At 34.3% G+C, this 26629-nt stretch overlaps 1 protein-coding gene across 8 annotated transcripts in view; it reads left to right on the top strand.

The window, feature by feature from the left end:
* The window catches only part of LOC109067730 (neogenin-like), a 135903-nt gene that overhangs the window by 55709 nt on the left and 53565 nt on the right, over positions 1-26629 (top strand). For all 8 annotated transcript variants that reach the window (XM_042761000.1, XM_042760995.1, XM_042761002.1 and 5 more), the window contains exons 3-4: positions 18450-18725; positions 19242-19392. In XM_042761000.1, coding sequence (XP_042616934.1) covers positions 18450-18725; positions 19242-19392 — 427 coding nt within the window. The remainder of the gene's footprint in view (positions 1-18449; positions 18726-19241; positions 19393-26629) is intronic.

Below are 26629 nucleotides of genomic sequence, written 5' to 3' on the forward strand. Positions count from 1 at the left end.
CTCAGATTGAGTGGACAGACAGCAGGAAATCGCCCTATGTATCATTCATCATCCCTGACAAACTGTTGCCCTTTTTCTATCCTTGTTGCTTGCAGGTATATGCTTATTTCCAAGGTGTGCTGATGTAATGGGCACATTTAGAGACCCAGTGCATTGAAAAAATAATGCTTTTAGATTAGTTCACCAAGAAAATCCTCAGAGAATCTAAATCTTGTATCTAGCATTTGCAGGTAAACTATATTGCGCTCTCCCGTTTAGCGCTTTTACCTGTGGGATCCGTTTATCAGTCTTTGTCATTTTCCACTTAGATAAGGCTTCTCATAGATAAGTCTTCGGAAATAAACCGAGTGAATCTGCATAACAAAGCGAATCTAGATGCTTGTGGTTCATTGTTTGTACTCCCACAACACATTGAGATTCATTGTGCAGTGCTGGGGAGAGTGAGATTGGATGGTAGACAGCACGTCTTTACTAGAGCAGGACTCTTTGGCTCTTTCAACTCTGCACTGAAGTGTCATTATGCCAAAAGCCTCTCATCTAAAAATTGGCGCTTACAAATCCTGATCGCTCTGCTCAAGCTTTAACCCCAGGGGAAATCTGCTCTTCAGTGCAACTCTGATTGAGACGGACACAAGCAACTTCATGCATGGCTTTCCTTCATCAGATTGACAGACCTTTGAACTGTATTCGTTTGGATTTTTGTAAAGATCGATGCATTTGTTAAGAACGTTGAATAGCAGTGACAGTCATCAAGGAGTGGGCAGTGATTAATTTTGTCATTAACCTTAAATTTAGATTTTTCTTTTTTGGGCTAGAATAAAAATCCAAGGTGATAAATGAAGCATGCTTATGCTCTTTGGACCCTAGGGGTCTTTCTGACATAGCAAGAGGATCCACTGAAAATCATTGAACAGGAATTTCTAAGTGGTTGTGGGGGCATTCTGGATCATTGCTGGGGTGTCCTAGGTTCCTAGGTGGCAACTAGAATATAGAGTGCACTTCACAAAGGAACAAAATGTAGCCAACACAATAAATCAGTGCGAGTAGTTTTAGTAAAGTTCAAATAGTTTTATTTTAGACTACATTTACACTAGTGCATTTTCATTTTAAAATGCATAGCATCATAATTTCTGTTAATTTTCCACTGATTTACTGATGAGCATTAGCTGCTTCCAGCACTGTCTGCCTGTGTTTTCTCTTCCACGATTGCTGTTCTGACTCAGAGGAAGCTGATTCGCCAATCATATTGTTTGTTCATAACTCACCTGTCTCTGATGCTGAACATCCATTACACTCCCACATACATAAGAAAACCAGAAAAACATTTCTACAGATGAAACATGATGCTAATAAACACATAATAACGACAGTGTATAATTTGTATGTGATTTTCAAGAGATTCTACTTATTTTCATAACAGTACTGGATGTTAACATGAGAAATGCTAAGCAGGTGCTTGAATAGTCACGCAACAGTCATTTTCGGTAGTGTAGTGTGGACGGAGATCTTTCCTGAAACGCAGTGGAAACGCCAGTATGGACGAGTAACATTTCATTTTCTTATTTTTATATGTAATATTGTAGTGTTTATTATAAATGGTTTATCTATGCACTTCATTATTTTTTTTAAAAATTTATGTGCCCTCATAATCTTTAATCAAATACATTACCCTTCTCTCCCCCCTCGAAACGACTTCTCTTCCTGTCATGTGCTATGGCGTGAGGACAGGGCTATCTAGTTTCTGCCTCCATTTTTTTAGCAGCGCCCAACTTCCAACGATCCAATCGATTCCCAAAGGACGAAATCAGGCCCCGCCCTGTATTTTTTCTCATTTCAGAAGCCGTTTCACTCAGATATAGGTCACAACAGGAAAAAAAGGACAGGCTCAACTTCTGTTTCATGCAAAAAGTGCTTTTTAATTAATTTATACAAATCTAAGAGAGAAGTCAACTTAAGTTATTTCTTGTTTTTAACTAATTTGAAAGATTTAAGGGTTTTACCTCATTCCACCTTGGATAAATATTGTTTTCAATAAAAATACCAAACCCGACTTCCTCCACTTTGAGGAGTGGGAGGCATAAACTAGTAGGTGTGTTCAATTTGATGCGGCACTGCGCAGATCAATCAATTTGTGACATCAAAGTACCGCGAGAGCTATAGAGAGTAGGCTGCTGCATCTAATCACTCTCGCGGTACTTTGATGTCAAACACTGATTGATCTGTACAGCACCGTTTCAGGTCCAACACACCTAATGTTTTTCCTTGATGCCTCGCTAAAACCAATCACCATCACTTGATGTTCGTGGCAAAAGATGGCATGCTGAAAGGTGAATGCTGCAACAAAATCTAACCCCTAACCCTAACCAGTTAGAAAGACCTTTATCCACGTCCCTTACCTTTCGGCACGCCCTAATCGTTTGCCACACCCACCGCTTCAGCCTGCAGTTACCCCTACTTGCTTGATTTAGGCACATCAAACATGCTGCATGCTTATTGGCTCACTGAAGTTGTCGAGTTTAAGCCCTTAGGTATCGAAATTTGGTACCGAATGGCAAGACATTTTTCGAACGCAATACCCAGCCCTACCAATTTACGGCATTTGCAATGCTTTTCTGCAAGCAACTTTGGTGCAAATTTGATGCAACTCTCTGATTGGTGGACTTTTCTGTACAGCATAATAGGTAATGTAGTTTTTCACCATAAATTCAGCTTTTAAACTGAAAAAAAAACTTTTACCATCAATGAGCAACCTCATCAAGGTTTAGTTAAAGTTATTGTTAAAAATCAATTTCCCCTATGGAGAAAATGAATGGTGGTTTTACTTACGGAACCCGACTGTTGCACTCTATTCTGGTGGTTGCTAGGACATTGCTAGGGTTTCAAGGTCAGGGTCTTTCACTTACTGATGCCATGGATCTCTAATATGTGGAAAAAATAGCTTTTATATGTTGACTTTGTATAACAATAATTGCTTTTAATATTATGATTAAAAAACAAAATATTTTAGTAGCCCCCTGTTGGGGGTGGATCAGGTTATAGATAGACAGACAGTTAGTTATGTTAGTTTCTTCATTTACATTTATGCATTTAGCAGACGCTTTTATCCAAAGCGACTTACAGTGCATTCAGGATATACATTTTTTTTTATCCTGACATATGTTCCCCTGGGAATCAAACCCACAACCTTTTGCACTTCTAAGCAATGCTCTACCACTGAGCCACAGGAACACAAACATTTAAGGTTTTTGCCTTTTAAACTTCAGACATGTCTTTCATTTAAACTTCAGGCATATAGTTTCCGTAAGACTCGAGTCTGTAGGTAGTAAGCTACTGCTTAGCTCTCTTGTCAAAGCAGATCCAGGCACCATGGTCAACCTTTCAGCCCCAGAATGCCATCTGTCTGCAGCCAGCAGCTTCTCAGTTTGCTTCCATGCATAGCATTTTTCCCTCTGACTGAGTATTTGGCAATATCAGTGTTTTTCAGTTTCCAAGTTCTCACTGTAGTGTTATTGATTTGTCTCTGCCATCAGTGAAGTCAAAACAATTTGATTCTGGGGTTATTTATTCTGTTTAGTAGCCTTTAGCGGGAGGCTCATTTGTATTTGTGTCAGTGCTTTGTCTCGATCCTGGCCACAGTTTCAAAGTGTCGCTCAAAACTAATAAAAGATGGGGAGGCTGTCGCTGTTGCCACGTTACAGGATTCTTGTCTTTCTCTCAAAAGCAGCAGGAGATTGAACACTTGTAGAAGTAAAGCAGACAGCAGATTTTTAATCTCCGAATAAAATAAATCCGGTTTCCAAGTTGGATGTGCCTGCTGGGGCCTGCTTGGAACAGCTCTTTGAACAACTACAGCAGAATGAGATGATGAGAATAAGGGGTTTAAAGTGTATAAGTTTAAGGTCCTTGTTTCACAAGGCTGCCCTGAACCCTGTGTGCAAGGGCTCTGGGGAACCTTGAGGAATTTCTCTGCCTGCTAACTAACTTCTGTCAGTATGGAGCGAGTGAAGTGTGTCCAGGATTAGACAATGAACCCAGGTCAAGAGCAGAGTGTGTAGCAGTGTTGGGAAACTATTTCAAAGCAACCAAGCTACAAGTTACACATAGTTTAAGTTAGTTTAAGATGAAGTGAGTAATTTCAGTGGCACTTGCATCATCAACTGATAAAATAACGACTGTTTTCAAACAGGTTTGCTGAACGCTCTGCCCATTTTCCATCTATAGATCTATCTATCTATCTATCTATCTATCTATCTATCTATCTATCTATCTATCTATCTATCTATATACATATATATATATATATATATATATATATATATATATATATATATATATATATATCTATCTATATATATATATATATATATACATACATACTGTACTTGTAATGTACTTTACTGGCAATGTAATATTCATGAATTAAAAGGCCAAAAGTGTATTTTAAGAGAGTGCACTTTCATGACTGTTGCTTCTTAACACAAAGTACACGTTTAAATAATGTTAAATAAAATGGATTACAACGGAATTAATTACATTATTACATATGAAGATGTACCTTAGTCCTACTTAAGTGAATCAAAAACACTTTTATGTTCATCTAATTGCGTTTAATATAAAGTTAAGCTGTAATCATTTAATTGTAAATATCATGCATTAATTGTCCGAAAAAAAAGAAGAAAAAAAAAAAAAACTCTTTTTACTCTTTTTAAAAAGGTAGGTTGCTTAAACATACAAGCAGTGTTTTGATAGCAGCACAGTTTTTTTTGTTTTGTTTTGTTTTTTTACACATTTTTTTGCTAATAATATTTGTATATTTATTGCTATTATTATATGTATTGGTAATAATATTTGTATATTTATGCATATATTGTAATTAACTTAAAATATGTTGTTTTTATAGATATAATTAACAATTTTAAATGAATAGTTTTATATTTCTCCATGTTTAATTTGATTGTCATTTGCTATTCTTAATGGGATTGTAGTTCTTTTCACCTTACTTAACACATTTAAGTTTTGTACCTTTGACTTTTTGTAGTAGTAGTAATAATAATAATAATAATAATAATAATAAACATATATGGATAAATAATTCACAATGAGGTAAATTTTCATTTCATGTTAACTTTAAATAAAGATACATTTAAACAAAATATGACTTATAAAACTAAGAAAAGGATGTAAACTGTTGTGGAAGGACTTAAATCTGTAAATGCAGTTCATCTGAATGAACTGATTCACTAATGCCTCTAAAAGTTTCTTGTTACTATAAAAAGCTATGATATTTTAAAGCAGCTGAATTATTCTCAAACTAATGAAAATGTTGTTGAGGCAGTAGCAATGGCTAGACTGCTTTTAGCCGGTTACTCCCCAGCACTGGTGTGTTTACAGTATGCAGGCTGAGACTGTATAGGAGAAGTGTGAGATGACATTCCTTGGTTTTCTCTGCTGGTTTGTTTTCACGGTCATGAAGTGCTGTGGTCTGAGGGGCCCCTGCAGCTGCAGCTCTGTTTGTGCCATGCAGCTTCACACCTCACAGGAGAAACCTGTTCAGACTGGTCAGATATGAAACAACAACACTAGAGGGGCATGTTTCAGACGTGTCAGCGGAGCCAACACCACTGGAGCTAGAGAGGGGCTTTATCACTAGCTAGTGTCAGTCACAGACTGTCTGACACTCTGAAATGAACCATGCAGGCAGTCATATATATGTGGGATCTCTATGACACCAGATGAATATTTTCAATGAAAACACCACCATTACCGAAGGTTTATTATTGCTCTTTCTTAAAGTGATAGTTAAAAAAAAAAAAAAAGTTTGTTCTACAGAACATACAGTAAGAGAATATATTTTGAAGAATATTGGTAACCAAACAGTTTTGGTTACCATTGACTTCCAAAAGGCTTTTGACATTTTTCAAAAGATCTTCTTTCAGGTACCACTGAAGAAAGAAAATCATGAAATATTATGTAAATAGAGTTCTCAGTTATTATTTAAATATTCATTTTTGTCTAAGATGTTTTTTCTCCCTAAAATTCCTTTGGATAAATCAAAATAGAAATAAATGAGAACATTTTGACATATTGTTCCAGTATAGACTTTATTTATTCATTTATTTATTTATTTTTTTCATCGATGAGAAATCTGCAAATGTGCACCACTTGATTCAATTGTAGGAGCATGAATCGTATATATGTCATTATTTACATTACATACATTAATTTACATTTAGATTTGAATGATTATATGATAATCTTCATTTAATAAGTAAAATATTAATACAAATAAGATTAAATATGAATAAAATAACACATTAAGCACATGTAAAAATATATAAATAAATATATTTTAATAAATATATGCATGTCTGTATAAGCCTTATCATCTTGGCTCATGAATATTAATTAGGTGATGTACCCTACCATCAAATATTTATGAACATTTGTGGCAAGTTTGGAGAAACTCATATTTGAGTTCATACTGAAATCTTTCACTTTAGATTTGTAAACATTGATATTTTAAATCTCTAAAGAAAATGTTTTATACATATATCTAAGAAGCAGAAGTCTCCAATTATTCTGAATGCCATTTAGAAACAACAACAACAAGAACTGAGGTATTGAAGAGATCTCATTTGTGATTTTTCTTTCCTAAGGGTATTCTCAATGTCAGACATTTCTTTTCTTTTTGTCTCATGAATTTAATTTAGATATATCATTATGCGTGTGATAATAGCATTGAATGAAGCTGTCTGTGGAACTGTGATTTGCCCAAAGGGAAAAGGAAAGAGCAGCTTTCACACAACTCTTGGCTTTCAAACTCGTCTCGCACCCTCAGTTTTGCAGGTGTCCGGACTAAAGAGGTCTATTATTATTCTTACTCGAAGTGAAGAAGAGAAAGGCGAGCTGGAGGGAGGCTCAGCTGCTGGTGATCACACCACTCCGTCTGTCACCTCTGGCTGCACGTCCTGCCCTCCTTTCTCTCCACTGCCTGGGTGGATCTGTCTGGAAGAAGGGCAGAGCAGCCCACAACAAACTGTCCGTCGTCTGTGACGCCCAGCTTTTTTTCCCTCCTGCTGACTGGTTTCTCAGCCTTGGCCCATTCACACTGCATAGTCACCTCATATAAGTGTGATTGACCGAAGCTCACAATTACAACTGACAGATTATAGTTCTATGTGCCAGTTTGCTGAGAGCCATAAGGAAAGTCATTATCTGAGAAAGACACCTGCACCGAGTGTGTTAATTTCAATGACTGGATGGCAATTAAAAACTCAAATGTGTCTTCAACTTGTAATTTGGCCTGACTCTAGAAACCAAGACACACTGTTCCTCTTACATCCCTGGTATGGTTGAAACACAGAGCAGATGTGACGTGTAATTCAGGGCATCATCAAGAACGTCAGAAACCCTTTTAAAGTAGAAATCCTGTTTGACTCACTTGCAGATGTGAGACTGTGGTGACATTAACACAAAGCTGTTGCCAGCAGACTGCAGAATGTGTTTGGATGTTCAAGTGTGATCGATTATGTGTGCAGTGCAGGGATCTTCTCATATGTGTGTCCATATGTGTGTGTTTAGGGGAAGATGTGCATGATATAACCAGTTCAATCTGCTTCCTGATCTCAGCACTCCCATAGGAGACATACTGAGAAGATCCACATTGCCTTGTTATAGTACTGTACTTTGATCCTGTGTTTTCTCAAATGTTTTTCTCAGATATGTAAATGTATTTATTTATTTATTTTAAATAATGCACATTTAAAATAAATGGAGGTTCATGACTGCACAAAAATCATGAATCAGCTTCTGCCTTTATGATTTTAGACAAATATATAGGGGGGAAAAAATCACTTATTATATCTCTTATATTTAAATTGTTACCCAAGACAGCAATGAGATAAAAAAATTATTTTATTTTATTTTTTTTTAAAACACTAATGAGATTAAATAGGTTATTTAATTATTTAAATGTAATTAAATTAATTAAAATTTTGGTTGTTTGTTTACTTATTTATTACTTTAATTTAATTTAGTTTTTTTTTTTTTTTTTTTTTACACTATTATTATACACTGAAACAAAGGTAAAAAAGCTGTCACTGGGGCGGTAACTTTTCAAATTACACTTTTGTGCCTTTTTTTCTGAGAGTGTACAATTTATACTTGTTTTATAATTGTTTTACAAGACACACATTCAACTGATTATTTTATTTTAAATAATTGTTGGAGTTCATGAGTTTGATTTGATTCTGCTTTTATGATTTCATGCATTCACATAAAAAAAATTATATTTTATTTATTAAATAAAAGATCACGCAAATACCACAAAATTAATGGGTGTTCATGACTATAAAAATGGCAGTATTTATAGCTGCTAGATTTTCTTCATTCACTCCATTGTCAGATGTGGCAAAATGAATTTTAGGACCTCTGAGTGTGGGCTACTAACTAATACCACCCTCATCTCTTCTCACATTCCAACTTCCTGTCAAAAGCAAAGAGCAGAGACAGACTGACAAAGAGCAGATCTGCAGATGCTCTGGAGGCCTCAGAGAGTCAGAGATCCACACAGACAGAAAGAGTAATGGGTCAGTGTTGCTTTTGTTTATCGTGGCATCTATCAGCAGCTGTCAGCGCTGAGTGCATTAATCAGCTTAGCTTGTGGGCCGTCTGCAGGGGTTTGACTGCATCAGGCAGGTGATGAGGGCCCGCTCTTTCCTCATTGGCTAAAGTGTGCAGGCAGACTTTGTGTGGACGTTGGGCCCTGAGAGGCCTTGATTGGCAGGTCTTTTCACAGACTTGTTCTGCTGGAGCTACAGAGCGTGCTCAGTTCAGCCCTGTGGAGGTATGATTCCCCCCGTCTCTGATAAGAGGGGAGACACAAGGTCCTGACAACACATTTATCTGTGCTTAGTAATGGGATCGGTCTCTCCCTGCAGTAGTGCTGTCTCCCCTGGCAACGACCTCTCGTGAAGGTCAGTATAGCTGAGAATAAGGGAGCAAGTTGCTCAGAATATAATATGTCACCTTAATATTGTTCAACCAAATGCAGTAAGTGTTAAGTTTCTGGCTCTTCTGGAAAAAAAGTATACATTCTCAATTGTTTCACCAAAACAGCAATAAGTTTAAATGTATATAATATAATATAATATAATATAATTAATATAATATAATATAATATAATATAATATAATATAATATAATATAATATAATATAATATAATATAATATAATATAATATAATATAATCAAGAATGACATTTATATTATATCTAAATTATTACAGCAATGTTTAAATTAAATGTAGAATTTTTTATAATATAATATAATATAATATAATATAATATAATTTAATATAATAACAAGAATGACATTTATTTTATATCTAAATTATTTCAGCAATGTTCAAATTAAATATAGACAATATTTTTTAGATAATATAATACTAAAAAAGATTCAACAATTCAAAATAAAAAAAAATTAAAATTCAAAATATGGGTGCAAAAATTCATGAATCAAATTCTTTTTCAATAATTATTATATATAATAATGTAATTTAAATATATATTAAACACAACTCAATTTAATGTGGATTTATGACTGAAAAATTCCATGAAAAAAATTATGCTTTTTCAAGACTGCAGTGAAATTCTTTGTCAGTTTTTTGTAAACTTTTTTGTAAACATCTTTCACCACATTTTTCAAAGACTAAATTATTTGCGCTACTTTCTGGATCAATTTTATATTCCTTACTGTGTGTAAACAATTTGTGTGAAATTTTATTTCTCTAATAAATGTCTAAGAAACATCTGAGGCAAACATCTTTAAATCTTCTGAAAGAGCAACCACTGAGCAATTAAACCCCTCTGAGAGCACACAGAGTACCAGTGCTTCATACTGCTGCAGTACACAATAAATAATAAAGGGTTCCAACACCAATAATTATTAGTCTGTTTTCCTGTCTGTGCAGTTGGTATTCAAGACATGTCTTCAGGGCATAAAGGACTGGTATGCATTTTCATTAGCTCATCTGTATGCAAATTCAAGATCAAACAGAGGCCCCTCCCCTTTACCAAATGGGTCAAACCAACTATGATACCTCTTACTGATACATTTTAAATACATTAAAAATGTGTATATATAAAATAAAACACACACACACACACACACACACACACACACACACACACAGGAGGAAAGTCATGAAAGCCAGGACAGTTAAAAACTCATTTTAACAGTCTCATTTATTATGTATTTGATTAAACTTTGAGTTATTGGAATATAATTAATTCCTAAAACATACTTTATATACTTTAAGAGAATTCTAAAAGCACTTTGCAGAATTAAACATTATCAAGTCCATCTTTCCCAGTTTTCTTCATGATCGGTCTACACTTGAACTATGAATCCCTGCTGTCTCTGAGTCTGTCTGTGTCCGCTGTGGACAGGAGACATATTACATCAGCCGCCTCACTGCTGCTCTCCATCTAGTCTCCATGACTGAAAATCATTTCTTTTCCAATTACATCCACAGCACTGTGAAATGAAATGTCCTGTTTGGTGTTATTGGGCTTTCTGAAAACTCTCGTATGGTGACCGAGTTGCAGCTGATCACAGTAAAAACCAACAGAACATTTGACAAGATACCAGAGGATTTAATGCAAACCTGCCACTGAAGTGTCTTTTCGGCTCAGCTGTTTGAATGAGATCACCTGACCCTAACCCTTGCTGTCCAGTAACTCTTGGGAGTGTCCAATCGAGCAAATATTTCATATTTAACAACTAAATAATTTGTAGATTATTTAATTCATTCATTCAGAATAAGATTGGTTGGTTTTCTTTTTGTTGGTATGTAAATGGATGCATTTTACAGTCAGCGTTTGACCTCACTATGAACCTGCTGGATCACAGAGTGCTTGGTTTCAGTCAGTGGAAGCAGATGTGAATGTATACTTGTGATATCTCACATTGATGCAGTGCTAATGTATCAGAGTGGGAAGAGAAGTTTAATTGTGTTAGACTTCTGATTAGGCGACCTCATGGGAAAGCGCCGCTCGTTCACTTATGTGTGTGCCCGTCAGCAGCCGGATGCTTCTGGGAAACCGGCTCAAAATATAACCTGTGCGCGCACTGACATTCATCTCTATAGTTAGGAGAGATGAAGAGCTCAAAAGTTAAGAGGAAATAGATTAACCTGTGGCAAACCCACACCATTTCAACAGATAATAACCTTTATTCTCACAGTCATAATTAGTAACTGGTACTTAAAAATCTATTACAAGATGTATTATTATTGGTTGTCTTAATTCCTTAATTTTCAAATGTTAAACCATTGAACTTTTATTTTGATGGAATACCGCCGGAAGCCCACAGTGGTTCTTTGTCTTCTCTTTTGTTGTTAAGCACTTTTCATTACAAGTATGGGAAGATGTTGTGTTCCCAAATGCATGTTAAAGCGACCCAAACTCTGAGTAGATGCGGAGATGGAGTTTGTATGGAGCAGCATTTACTGTGAACCGAGCCGCTCTGAGATGCTGGTAACACAGGCTCATGAGCTGCTCATGTATACATAAACACACTGCCACTCTTCACTGTGAAGCACGCAGCGCACATGTTTAATTAAATCGCAACCTAGTGCTAGCATATTATTATTTTTATTAAACATGCAGCCCTGGTTACTAAATTTTGGACCAGCAACAAACCAGCTATGATGGTCAAAAATCAGCTTGACCGTTTTAAACTAATATAATCTTTTTTAACTTATATAAAAATTTTGTCCAGTTGTAAATTGGAGAGTAAAGATGGAAACAAGAGTTACATTACAACCTCTCTCATTTTTAAAAAACATTTTCATGTATCATTGACTTTAGGAAGTTTTGTAATGTCTCCTTAAACATTTAGCAAATGAGTTTGTGCCATGTATCACCATAGATGAGGGATGCCTAATGTTATCACTCTTTAAACAGACTGCAAGTCATTATTAAGCCTGTATTATCAGTGCTCAGTGCTGTGTTTTACCACAAAATGTTGTCTGAATTTAACTCCAATATTAACTTACATTGACTGAAGAATCTACACTGAGATCTTCATTCTGTAGTTCAGAGTATGTAACCAAACACAGAGGAGGTCTGGTTAGTTTTGGAACCAGCTGAGAGGACAACATTTATACTCATAATAGAAGATCTTGCAGATCCCTATCGAATATTTATCCTTGCATGTAAGACTCATGAAAAATTTACAGGCTTGGAAAGGTGACATGCAATTCTCAGTGTGACTCCTCCCTGAACTGGGTCATGTTATGGCTGGCAGTTTTCTCCTTTAGGTGCTTCTTGGACAGCATATTTATAGAACTCCAGAACAGATGACTGGAGCTCAAACAGCTTTCTAATTTGGACAGAAGCCATGTTAAGACTGCACGAACCCTGAGATTAATATTTAATGTGGTCAAATCTTATCTTTTAGTGAAAGATGATGGAAGGGAGGTAAGCCAATCTCAGTAAATGGTGCCATTTGTGCTGAAAAATATCAGGATTTTTTAAATTATGAGTAATTTCTCTCCAAAACAGAATTTAACTATTGACAAGGCTGATATACGGTAAGTGCAAATGTAAAAATATACTGATAAAGACTGTAAAAGAAACGTCAGTTTATTTTATATGATGGCAGAAACATCAAACCATTATATTGTAATGGGGAATTATTAAATCACTATTTTTTTTTTTTAAATTAGCACTTAAATTTGGGTATGTTTCATGAAAAAAAGCAAAAATTTTGAACAAGAAACTGAGAAAATCACTTTTTTTGTCAAAGATGTCTCATGAATGATGGAAAATTCTGTCAGTGTCAGGGAAAGAGTTTAAATCTAATTATGATTAATGGGAACATACCAATTTCTTTAAATTCTGATTTAAAAAAATATTAAAAGTAAAAAAAATACAAAATATTTTTATAATTGTTTTTATTTATTTATTTTTTATTCATTCTGCATTATATAAAGTTAAATCTAATTAATAAAATGACTAATTTATAAAGTTAATCTTTTCAGTGATGAAGTATGTCAGGGGACAATCAAATCACACAGATGGCTCCGTTTCCTGATAATAACGTGTACATCTTTATATATGGCAGGTACGGCTATTTATTTCCCCTCACTGGGGTGGGGTCTTTTCATGGGTTTGAGCTACAACCTTTCTGTTTACTGCTGCTCAAGCGCACTCTGCTGTGAGGTTGGTCTCTTTGTTTTCATCCCAGACCTTCCCAACCCCAGATTTATCTACTCATATCCAGCTTTAACAGCATCGGTAAATCGTGCTCAGCTCTACTCACTCTCTACAGGCCTAAAAACCCTGTCGGAAAATGGAAGGAGCTGTTAGTCCATGAGCCTGTAAATTTCTGGAGCTTTTTAAAGAGCTGCCTGCCGCCTCTAAGACTCCAATAAAGAAGAGTATCAAGAGCGAATGAACAGTGAATGAGCCTTAGCCCAGCGGGATGGAAGAGACCTTATACCCACTCAAATTCTTTTCTCTGTTTGACAGAGGTAAATGGAAGTTGGGGCCTGCTTCATGGTACTTTGGGGGCCTTAGGGGCCCATGATTTGAGGTTGCTATTTTTCTCTGCAGGGTTTTTGCCCTCGCTATGGCTCCTAGTGTGTGGAATCTGCTTTAGTTGGAAATTCTCATCACCCAGTTGATTGTGTGTTTTCTTGTGCCTCGGCACTAACCTGTAATGGTCATGTTAGAGTTGCAATTCGGTATGGAAGCTTATTCCACCACAGAATAAAAATGTTATAAAGGTAATTGCAACTTTTTCTCGCAGCTGCAAATTTATATCTCACTCATATTGCCATATATAAGTTTATATTATCACAATTGTTTGTCATAAAATTGTTTGAGTTTAAATCTCGCAATTAATAATTCGCAATTGCAAGATATAAACCCTAAATTCTGAGAAAAAAAGTCAAAATCGTGAAATTGTAACTCTTACATCTAGCAATTCTGATTTTTTTCTCCAAATCCTGAGTTTACATCTAGCAATTAATAACTTGCAATTACGAGATATAAACTTACATTTGTGAGAAAAAAGTCAGTATCGCAAATTTATAACCCACAATTGCGAATTTACATCTTACAATTCTGACTATTTTCCTCCAAACTCTGAGTTTACATCTCACAATTAACTCACGATTCAAAGAAAAAAGTCAGAATTGTGAGTTTATAACTTAGAAGTATTACACTTTTTGTTTTAATTCTGAGTTTACATCTAACATTCAATAACTCCCAATAGCAAGATATAAATTCTCAGTTCTAAAAAAAAAGAGAATTATGAGATAAACAAGAAAAATAAGAATTGTTGATTAAAAAGTCACATTTTTTAATATTTTTATTCTAGGGCAGAAATAAGCTTTCATAATTTGATGATGTGGACAATAGTGGACAAACAGTGGCAGAGCTGACAATCTGTCCATTAAACAGACTGTCCTCTCCAATGAAAGCACACAAGAGTCTGGCCAATAAACTCTACTGGGTCTGTGGATCCAAATGTGCAAACATTTGTAGCTTGTTTTTGTGTACTGAGATAGATGCCCGGATCAGGCCACCAGAATGGGATGTGTGTGTGTTAGACCCTCAGTGTGTGTCTGTGAGATGTTTTTGTGAGGTCCAAGCTTATGGCACTCACTGGTTCCCATGTAGCATTTACACCAGTGTAATGAATCACTCAGCAAATGTTGCTCTTGGACTAACTGGTTGGAATGGACGTAACAGAGGAAGAATATAACAGCAGTGAGGGTTCATATTGCCACCAAAACACATTGCCTAAACTGTACTCTAAACTATGATTATTTACAATACTGGACCCTGCTGAAAAGACCAGTTTAAACCAATATGAATTTTCATGCTCGTCCAGGTTGGTTTATGCTGGTTAGAGCTGGTTTGATGCTGGTCTAGCATCCATTTGACCAAAAATAATAGTAAAACAGTGATATTGTGAAATATTTAAAATAACTACCATAGAATTTAAAAGAACAGTTTTCCATTTTAATATATTGTAAAATGCAGTTTATTCCTGTGCAGTGTTGGGGAAAGTTACTTTTAAAAGTAATGCATTAAAATATTGCGTTACTCCCTAAAAAAGTAACTAATTACGTTACTTAGTTACTTTTTATGGAAAGTAATGCATTACGTTACTTTTGCATTACTTTCGCTTTACTTTTTAAATATGAGCAGGGCTTGATTGTTTTGAATGTAAGAAGTTCTATTTATAGCAAATGTACTGTAAAAGCCTTTTCACACCAAAAAGTGTAATCAATAAACCTCAGGCTGAAAGAAAAATAAATTCACATCTGTACAGTAGAACACAGGAGAAGAAGGTTCAACACTGTTCACCAATAAAAAAAAAAAAAAAAAAAAAAACATGCACCAAAAGAAGTTACCTACATATATTGTCACAGCAATATTTACATCATTTCATGCCACTCTACACTGCTGCCTTCTCACATAATAACATAATTTAAACTTGAATCAATATTAAATTTCCATTAATGCATTTATGTATTTATTAATTTGCTAAATAGTTACATAATAAGCATAATACCTTCAACCACTTTGCATTGTGGTATTAATCACCCTTTAAGGTTTTATTTTGCAAGGGGAAAAAGTTAGCTTGTTATCCCTTACATATATATTGTAAATATTTTATACATTATATAGGTATATATATATATATATCTATATATATATATATAATATATATATATATATATATATATATATATATATATATATATCTATATATATATATATATATAATGTTCATTCTTATTATATTAAATATTATATAGGTATAACAAACTGTCTAGTTTTTTTTTCTTTTTTAAAAAGTATGGACAGAAATACCCAGAATGTTTCCTTTAAGAGTATAAAAGCTGTTCTGTTGTAAAAACCTGATTTTGTATATAGTTTATAAGGGGATTAAAAGCCCACAGCATGCTCTGTGAAACCTTTCTGTCTGCTGTTATAAAGCAGAGCCTGTGGAGATGAATGAATGCTGTTCTCTGTTCACCCAGAGCCAGCGGCTGATAGCATCTCTCACTGCATGCTCTTTCACATTAAGAGAGAGTGAGAGCATGGCATGTGTGTAACGGACTAATGCCAGACAAATGAAACCCCATCACTCCTTTCTCCTAGACTCTCACAAATATATTTCCATGCATGAGTCCTTATGTTCACCTGCAAGGGATCCACAAATCTCTGTTTTGAGCTTTAGTGGCAGTGCTAATGCTAAAGCAGCCCTTTCCCTTTTTGCAAGAACCAGATTTACACTATAGATATGTAATTTAAAATATATATAAATACATATATATTTAGATGTGTAGACTAAAGTCATACTTCAGTAGTTCAAAAAACCCTCTATATTTCAGCTAAGTATAAAACATTTCTTTCAATTAACAATAAATTTACTTTTCAAAATCATTATGTTCAGTTTGTACTTAAGTATATTATTTTCATAATAATACTCTTTTCTGTAATAAGTGTGCTAAAGTGTACTTCTTTTTCCACAAGGTAGATATTAAAGAGATCTTGTTTGTGATTTATATTTCTATATGAGGCAGGATGCAGATACTGCATAGAAACATGTAAAATGAGTAGCTACCATATCGAATGAGAGGGAACTGTGATTAAGTGGAGTCAACTGTATAAAGCAAAGTGCTCAACGCTTCGCTCCTCATTATGTGAAGTGATGAACTTACTGCTCTGATGAGTTCAGCTACACTGCTTCAGGGCTAAAATCATGTGGAAGACTTGAGGAACTTAGCTGATTTAAATACAGAACGCTCTTCAGCCTTAACAAAAGCTAACAAACAAACAAAAAAACAGATTTATCAGAAGTGTCTAATTCAGTCAATGACTTTTCCAGGATTTTTTCATCTGCCTCTGCTAGTAAATCACTTTCAGGCATTATTTAAAATCTCATGTTTCATAAACTTTGCGCAGCATGAGATGACGGCTGTGGAAAAGGGAGCAAATTGGCATTAGATGTCTGAAATATGAAATACATCTGTTTTTATACACTTACAGATTTCACCCAGTTATTAGTACACTATCATTCCAGTGTTTGGGGGTCAGTCATTTTTTGAATCATTATCTAAGCAGCACAACTATTCTCATCATTGTTAAAAATAAATGATTCGTGAGCAAATCAGTATATTAGAATGATTTCTGAAGGATCGTGTGAAACTGAAGACTAGGATAATGATGCTAAAAATTGAGCTTCGCATCAAAGGAGTAAATTACATTTCAAAATATATTCAATTAAATTGTAATAATATTTCACAACTACTGTTTGACTGCATTATTAATCAAGTTAATACAGCCTTTGTGAGCATAAGAGACTTCTTTCAAAAATATTTAAACATCCTGCTGACCTATATATATATATATATATATATATATATATATATGCACACACACACCAATATAAAATTCCAGCACCAAACACTGAACAGCAATATTTACCTACAGTACAATTTTTTGTATTATTATTATTAATATTATTATTACATAAAAAATTATTTTAATACATTAAAATGCCAAGCAGGGAATTTAAATTAATTGTTGAATCAGAGTTATGAATCAGATAGTTTGAACTGATTCATGAAAATGTGAAACCGTTTTTGTTATATTGTTAAATTTTATATATCACCTGCAAAATAAGAATTAAATCATAAAAAGTTCAACCAGCCCAGAATTAATGTAGAGTCATTTCTCTGGACTTTATCACTTTGTCAGGGCTGAGGAGCAGAGAAATCTGTGACTTAGAAGCCTGTTAGCACCATTTCCTGCTTACAGACGAGGTTCCTGGCAGTTTCTCCACTTGAGGGACACCAGGGGAACTCCAGAAAGTGTGAACACTTGTATGCCATGACTATTTTTCAGCACCATCAGTTTCATTTACCAAGATTTGAGGGTAAAATGTGCCCTCTGGTTTTAGAGGGTTTTTTTTGTTTTTCTTTTTTTTCTTTGTTTTACCTCCAAAGAACTGCTTATGAATCTCAGAGCATGGAAGGAAGATAATTAACTTAAAAAAAAGTCAACATGAAATTAAAACAGACCATATTTGATTATGATCTCATTGTGCATGGTTCATCAGTGCACATAATTGTCTTCAATTAATCAAAATGCAATAACTTCCTCCGCCTCTAAAGCACATAGATCACACAGACAGAGAAAATTATGTTAGCCTACAGGCAAATAGCTTTAGACGTTTTTCTTGGTATTTCAACATTTCAAAAGCCTTGCCAGTAGACAAAAGTGAATGCCATTTCATATACTCACTTTATCCATCTGCACAAGAATTGCTTAACACTTTCTATTCGTGGCATGTAGTTCTTAAGCAGAAGAGCAAACCAGTATGTAATTTATTGTAATTTTTCTGATTCCTTCTCTTTTTAGGTATACCTCGGTACCTCAGTCAGCCAGAAGCCGCGTCGGTGCGGGTGGGTGACAGTCATGTGCTGAACTGTGAGGTGAATCCAGACCTGGTGTCTTTCATCCACTGGGAACAAAACAAAGAGCCGGTTGAGCTGGACCAGAGAGTCTTCACGCTGCCCAGTGGTGCTCTTGTCATCAGTAACGCCACAGAGGCAGACGCAGGCCTGTACCGCTGCGTGATCGACAACGCTGGGCCCACCAAGACCAGTGAAGAAGCAGAAATACAGATACTGCCTGGTACATATTCCATACTTCCATACATTTTCCAATTCAATACTTGGAATCAAATCATCAACCATACTGTAATGTTGCAAATTAAATTATGTTCATATCTTTTTTATTATTTTATTTTTTATTTTGATTCAGAATGAATTTATTCTCATTGATTTTTCATGCACTACTGAAACTCACACATTTGAGAGGAGAGAGAGTTTTAAAGTAGAGTTTAAATTAAGAGTTTATTCTTATATATAGTTATTTATTTATATTAAATTTAAATGCTATTTATGCTTTTTGTCTATTTAAACATCCTTTTTAACAAATTCTCTTGGGGAGTAAGAATAACATTTTTCTTTAGGAGAATATATCCTGATTTTGTATATATATTTTGTTTTCTTACCCCACCTTTTATTTTAAGCAAAACAGAAGCCTAAATTGTATTAAATTCATGTTTAAAAAGATAGTCCACTCAAAAATAAAAATTCTATCATCCAACAATATTGTGTGAAAAATTCTCTTCTCTGTTTTGTACAGAATCAGGGGAAGAAAGGACCCTGGAGTTTCTCCTGGAGCCTCAGCATGTGTCTAAAGTCATTGGAGAGAGTGTTCTGCTCCCCTGTGTGGTGACGGGACATCCCACAGCCTACGTCACATGGACGCACAAAGACCAGCTCATTGAGTACAGGTAGGGAATGCATCATCAAACAGCATCTCTGTCCTCACAGATCTCCGGGGTGGATAGATACTCTGCTATTAATAGATCCAGAGCTCTGCACCCTGAATCAGACAGTGATTTCCACTAACAGGTCATTGATTCCCCAGTGTGTTACCAGTGTGACAAACACGAGCTTAGAATCCCGCTGTGGCAGCAGTGTCCACTTTTAGGGATCACTCTCTGTGTACGTCTGCTGTTCTGCTGGCATACAGCCCTATCCCAGCTGCCCGAGTAAATGATTAGAGTGACGGCGCCTGCCTGAGAGGTGTAAATGCCAGTCAAGACAACAAGAGTCTACACCAAACACACACACACACACACAATCTCTCTCAAACCTCTCTCACAAGAAACACTGCCAGGCTGTTCACAGATTAGACCTGGCCACTTTTTCATGCTTCATTCTTATTAACTGCTGGGTGTCCAAAGGGCATGTGTGACCCAGAGATTGTGATCAGCTGATGTTCTCAACACTGCATACTAACAAAAAAGGTTTCCACAGACATGGAAAACCTGTGAATGTAAGGAAGTTTTAACATCATGATATCCAGGCCTGGAAAATTCCAGGAAATTAATAAAAAATTCTATTCTATTTTGTCTAAATAATTAAAATTAAAATAATTATAGCACTAAAAGCTAAAATCAATTGTTTTGAGTGCTACAAGTGAATTTTGGGCACTAATGATGAGAGAAATAATGAGATTTTCTAAATTACATTTAACAGTGTTATTGAAGGGTTAGTTCACCCAAAAATAACATTGTCATCATTTACTCATCCACTTGTGGTTCCAAACCCATAAGATTTTTGTTCATCTTCAAAACACAAATTAGGGTATTTTAACCTGAGACATTCTGAAATATTTATAACCTGATATCTGTAACCTAAGAAATGTAGTTTTGTTTCATTAAACATTTTTAAAAGTTATCCATATGAACCGAGCGGGTTAATCCAAGTCTTCTGAAGACACACAATATGACAAACAGTTTTAATTTAACCTTCTATTCACAAATAAACATAGCATAAACACACATATATAGAGCATATCAAATATGCTTGCTTGACACATGGTTACATATAGTTTTCATTAAAAATATCTTCATTTGTATTTCAAAGATGAATAAAAGTCTTATGGGTTTGGAACGACATGCCATTTTAATTATTTATATTTTTAAAGATTAAGATCTACATGTAAAAAATAAGGAAAATGGGCATCCACAATGAAATATTCAGTATCAGCTGATACCAATAATAATAAAAAATATTCTAATATTAAGTGATAACTTATTTGGTACCATTACGTTGTTCATCCCTAAAGAAAATCTGAGAGAATTCACACAAATGTATGTTTAATGCTTTTTTAATATTACAATTTTAATAGTATTAACATTAATAAAGTTATTTATTTTATTCATGTTAATAATTCTACTCTATTATACTCATTTCTAAAATATGTTTTTTAGTGTGAACGTTGCACTTTGCGGGTGCAATCAATGATTTTTTTTATTTTTTTGGAAAAAACAGAGAAAAAAAAACCCTTGGAAATTTATCAAAGGGTTTGAAAACCCTTCCTTTTTTTATTATTTAATTGTGTCATGGTAGTAGCCCAGTACTTTTTGTATGTTTCTGTACATAAACTTCTCACACATTAATTCTGAACTAGATTTTTTTAGACAACAAAATGTTTTGCTTAGCAAAATAAAAATGTAAAGAAGATTTCGATGATATTCTGGTAACACCTCTTCTAAACATCCCACTTAATATGAGGTATAAGTCCAGAAAAGTGCAGAACGAGTTACATCCCGAAGTTATGTACTTTGTTTTGTGGTTTGCTAAGATCCGTAACCATTAACATGAGCAACTGTAATAGTGTTGTTTGCCTTAGTAAACACCACTAATAATTGCCTTAGAGTAAGTTTGTCATAACAATAATTCCCCCATTCACTGGTTTGAATGGAAGTATCCCCAGAGTTGCCATCTTCACAAGATTACTTCATTAATCAAAGGAGCTGCGTGTGGAACAAGGACGGAGGTAATTTCAACGCTGAATGCACTCTCAAACTTCGATGACCAAAAACAGACAATTAAAAACTTCCTGTGAGATTTCCTGAAGACGGGGTTTGGGCTGTCAGTCAGTAATTGGTGATGTCAAATGAAAGAGCAATAGGGAATATTTGCAAGAATGACCGTATTATCAGACAGTGATAGAACGAGGCATTCAAGCCCCTGCTTGACGTACAATATCTGAATTTATGAAAACTCTGAGAGTGGCTGCACTGTGGGGATTATCCACGGTAAACGGACGAGTCAGGGAGGCAGAACAAGAGAGAAAAGATAGATGAAAGGGTACAGTGAGAGTGACTGTTGATTGCCTCATACTGGGGTCTGTATGAAGTGTGAATTGTGAATTTAATGTAATTTATTTAAGAATTTATTTATGTATGAAGTGTGTTTGTTGTTGGTTTGTTTGTTCTTTGTGTTAAATACCTATCTCCAAATAATTCTAAAGTACAGAAGTATTCAGTTCTTATTGTGTGTATGAATATTTTATGATGAATAGTGTCCCTCCTTGGGCTCTGTATGTGTAAAATAAACTGAATGTAACACATGTAATTCGACATCATTACAAAATGCACGTGTCAGAAACATTAAGAAACATTAACATTAAGTACACTTAAGTGGCCTGTTATTTCAATAATAATATCTGAGAGTACAGATTTTAAAAATGTACTTTTGTGATTTGAGATTCACTACAGGTGCACGTTCTATATTGAGGGAATTTTTCCATCAATAAATAAAGTTTGATTTATAATGATTAATTAATGTTTAATTTTTTTATACTTTTTTTTCATATGTGTTATACATTCATGTGAATGTACTTTCTTGGATTGAAAATTTATGGAGGGCAAAATTTATTTTAAATTTTTTTAAATATATATTTATATTTTTAAAAATACAAAGAATGGCCAAAAAATATACATTATTTGGAACAAAATATATATTTATGTAAGTAAGTTTTGAAACATAATATATTAACGTAATATATATATATATATATATATAGAGAGAGAGAGAGAGAGAGAGAGAGAAAGTCAAACTCATTTATATTAAACATAGAAATATTGCCAAATAGGCATTTTGCTTTGACACCAAGTCTTCCACTATTGTCTTTTCAGTCGTCCCTCTAAACTCTGTTCATGTGAGAAGTGAAATCTGACTCCTGTTGCTTCTGCAGTATGGAGCAGATGCTTTCAGTTCAGAATTGTAGCATCTGTAATCCAACTGAATTTCAATTTTAATTTCTTCAGAAAAAAGTGTAATAACAGTGGGCATGGTGGGCAAGTTATGTAATCAGTGTATAGCTGAACACTGGTAACACTGACTACCATAGTAAACCTAATTCAGTACAATTAAGCACACTTGTTTTTCACAAGGGCAGGCTTCATTCACATCAGAAGTGGCCTGGTGATTAGCACTACTGTTTATTCCAATTCCCTCCCCTTTTACTGTCTCGAGATGCAGGATTTCACACAGTCCATCAGTCCACACAGAAGGAGCCTCTCGAGCTCCTGTATATGTGTATAGGGGAAAAGTGTTTTTCTCATGTCAAAAATCAAACAGTGTTCTATTAACTGTGGAGTCATACCAGCTGCTCTCAGTCCTTGGCCCTAGCTGCGTGCCCATCTCTCAGGCTGGGATCGTCTTCTGATAGACCGATGATGAGTCACTGGGCAGAGAGGTGAGAGATATAATAGCAGGTTTGGAGATGCGTGGGATTCTTAGTGGGAGTGTAACAACAGGCTGGATTCACTGAAAGATAAACACTGAAGACTGGCGCAAAGAACTGGTGGAAGGGAGGAAAGGAGAGCCAGACAGTGTGTAAAAGAGAAATTGAGAAAGAGAATGAGATATTACTGTTTGGATCATAAGCAATGCAACTTACAGTCTTGGTTGTCTTATTGATATATCTGTGTTGTATTTTAAGCATTTTAAGTATCTTTAAATGATTCAGTGCCACAAATCTTGCAAGCATTTGTAAATTTGACTAGTTCTTTGTAGCAGTCTGGAAACTTCTGAGCATGTTTTTGTTTTCTGGTGTGATAACAAACAGCATGCCATAACTCGTGAAAACTGGTTATTCATCTATTGAAGAATATACAAAAAATGCAGGTGATATACATTCAGTTATAATTAGGGCTGTCAAATGATTAATCACGATTAATCACATCCAAAATAAAAGTTTTGTTTACATAATATATGTATGTGTACAGGGTATATTTATTATGTATATATAAATACACACACACCTAAATTATATATTTAGAAAATATTTACGTGTATATACATTTATTATTTATATTCTATAATATTTTATATTATATATAAATATATTTAATATATAAACATAACATATTCTTCTTAAATATATACATGCATGTGTGTGTATTTATATATACATAATAAATATACACAGTATACACACATATATTATGTAAACAAAACTTTTATTTTGGATGTGATTAATCGTGATTAATCATTTGACAGCCCTAGTTATAATTATATACTGAATTATAGTTCTGGGTTTTTGGGGGAGGGCATGTAGTCAGATATATTTTGAAATCATATTATTATTATTGTTGTTGTTGTTGTTGTTGAATATTCTGAAGCAAAAATAAAAAAAATTAAATAAGCAATGAAGTAATTTAAAATATTAAACATATTTGCCAAACTTTTGTCCACCAAATCAAAGTAATATGGTGCAACTACCGAAGGGTTCTGAAGGTTTTTTCTAGCTTGATATTTCTGAAAAAAATTAAATAAAATAAATGTAAAAATATATTTAAAACCTATTTTTTTATTATTATTATGTGGGTGTGTACATTCACATTCAATGCAAAGAAGATATGTTATTACTTCCTACTTCATTGTAATACTACACAACATTTTTCTAATTTTATTTTTTTGGGGGACTGTTTAATTTTCTTTTTGTATAGCAGCAATCCTCAAACGTTTTTGTCAAATGAAACCCTTTCATATTCATTTGAAGTACCGCCTGAAATTTTACCTTTATATTTCCGTAATTTAACAATACATGCTCATATCCATGGTTCTCTGATGCCTGTTAATGTTCACAGGACACGCAGGTAAATAATGTAATAAAATATGATTAATATTTTTAGGAAGTCTTTTTTATTGTTTTTTACTTAGAAGTTATTTCTTTATTTTTATTTAACATATTTGTATTTTATTTAATTATTAGCCAGGGGTTTTTGAACCCCAGTTTTGGGGTAACCTTGTTTTATAGAAAAGTACCAAGTTTACAGGAAAGCAGGGGTGTGAAGGGAGCTTTGGGATCAGGAAAGGGCGGACTCAAAGATTGGAGCTTGCCATTTTGCAAAAAGCCCTTGCCATTTTTGCATGGAGTATGCATCAGAGGTTCCATGATTGGTCCGTGGGCGGCCCATCTGAGGCTGAATCTACGTCATTATGACTTGGGAACACTGCTGGAATGAAAAGTGAAGGGTTGGAATGCATTGTACTGGATGTCTGTGTTACTGGTTGGCAGGACATCACTGCTGTTGAATAGACCATGCAGAACTATAGCAGGATTCATTTAGCCAAATGTGTGGCAGCTGTTTTTGTCACTGGAGCATGCCTCTCCATTTTGGCTTCTCTGTCCATTTTTTCCTCCCCTACTTCCCTCTGTGAGTTCCTCTGTGCCCCGTTCCTTTAGGAATGACGGTGGCCTCTACGTGCACTCAGAAGCTAATGACAAATCCAGGGCTAAATCCAGCCTCACCCACAAGACCTCTGATGTGTGTGTATTACGCAGGCTGTGGCTTTGGGCATATGCGTAGTGATGTGCTAATCAAAATATTGGTTAACCATTGGAGGCACCTGCAAAACAAATAAAGAAAGGTATGATGATGGTCCATCTCAGCCCAGCTGGGAAAAACAAACACTCTGACTCATTGTAAAGATGGAGCTCTTCGTATTGATTTTATGCTTCTGAGGTATTTTATTTAAAGCTTAGTCCTTGTTCTATAAAAGAGCAGCAAACATCACACTGGAGAAACCACAGCTGCGAGAACATATATTCAGGATTTAGAAAATAATATGACATTAGCTCATAAAGGTTCTTGACTTGGAATGTTTTTCTTCTTTGAACTCTCTAAACATGTGGTGTAGTCAGGAAACAGCTCTGTTCAGAGAGGATATTCAGTCTATTTCAGAGCCACCTGCACATTATAATGCTCTATAACTATTCATTTGCTTTGTGAAATCTTCATTATTCAATGATGCTGGTAAATTAATAAATATGAATTAATTCTTCTCAGTTCTTTTTTAAAAAGCAGTTAATTCCTAACTAAGCATTAAAAAAAGACAGATCATTCCATCTTAGTTTGTTAATGCTTAACCAAGATGTTCTTAGCTACCATGCAGTAAAATATCAGTTTGAACCATCTGAAGTTAGTCTTAGCTGGTCAAGCGGGTCTAGTTTGATAGTTTTTGATAGCATTGAGTAATTGTTGGTTATTTTGAGATCATCAGGTGGTAGACCAGATAAAGGATCAATGACAAAGAAGTATGTCCATGCATAACTAAAAATGTAAAAACTAAAAATTGTTTAAAACACATGTGCCATGTTCCTAAAATATACTCTTTGTATTCATGATGGTTTATGGTTTTGGAGAAAAAAAAAAAGAAAAAAAAAAAACCTTAATAACATTTTTAAGAAAGGTTTATATATATATATATATATATATATATATATATATATATATATATATTATATATATATATATATATATATATATATATATATATATATATATATATATATATATATATATATATGTTCTTAACCATCAAGTAAAATATTTTCTTTAAAAAAAAAACAAAAAAACAATGACATTGGTGAGTGAATGATTAATTCTGGATGTCTCTTTTATCTAATTTTTTTTTTTACACATATCCTGACTTAATCAATCATTCACAAATGGCAATGTTTTTTTTTTTTTTTTTTTTTTCAACATCACAATACTACATTTTACAACCTGAAGTTACATTACTTTGTGATAAAAAAAAGTGCTAAAAAAGTGCTACAACCTGAAGTTACATTACTTTGTGATAAAAAAGGTAAATTATCTGATATTTTTTAAAACTTACTGACAATCATGAGCTTTCGTTTTTCTTTTTCTCACATCATAT

The sequence above is a fragment of the Cyprinus carpio genome, chromosome A7 (genome assembly GCF_018340385.1).
Source record: "Cyprinus carpio isolate SPL01 chromosome A7, ASM1834038v1, whole genome shotgun sequence".
In the NCBI taxonomy this organism is placed as follows: domain Eukaryota; kingdom Metazoa; phylum Chordata; class Actinopteri; order Cypriniformes; family Cyprinidae; genus Cyprinus; species Cyprinus carpio.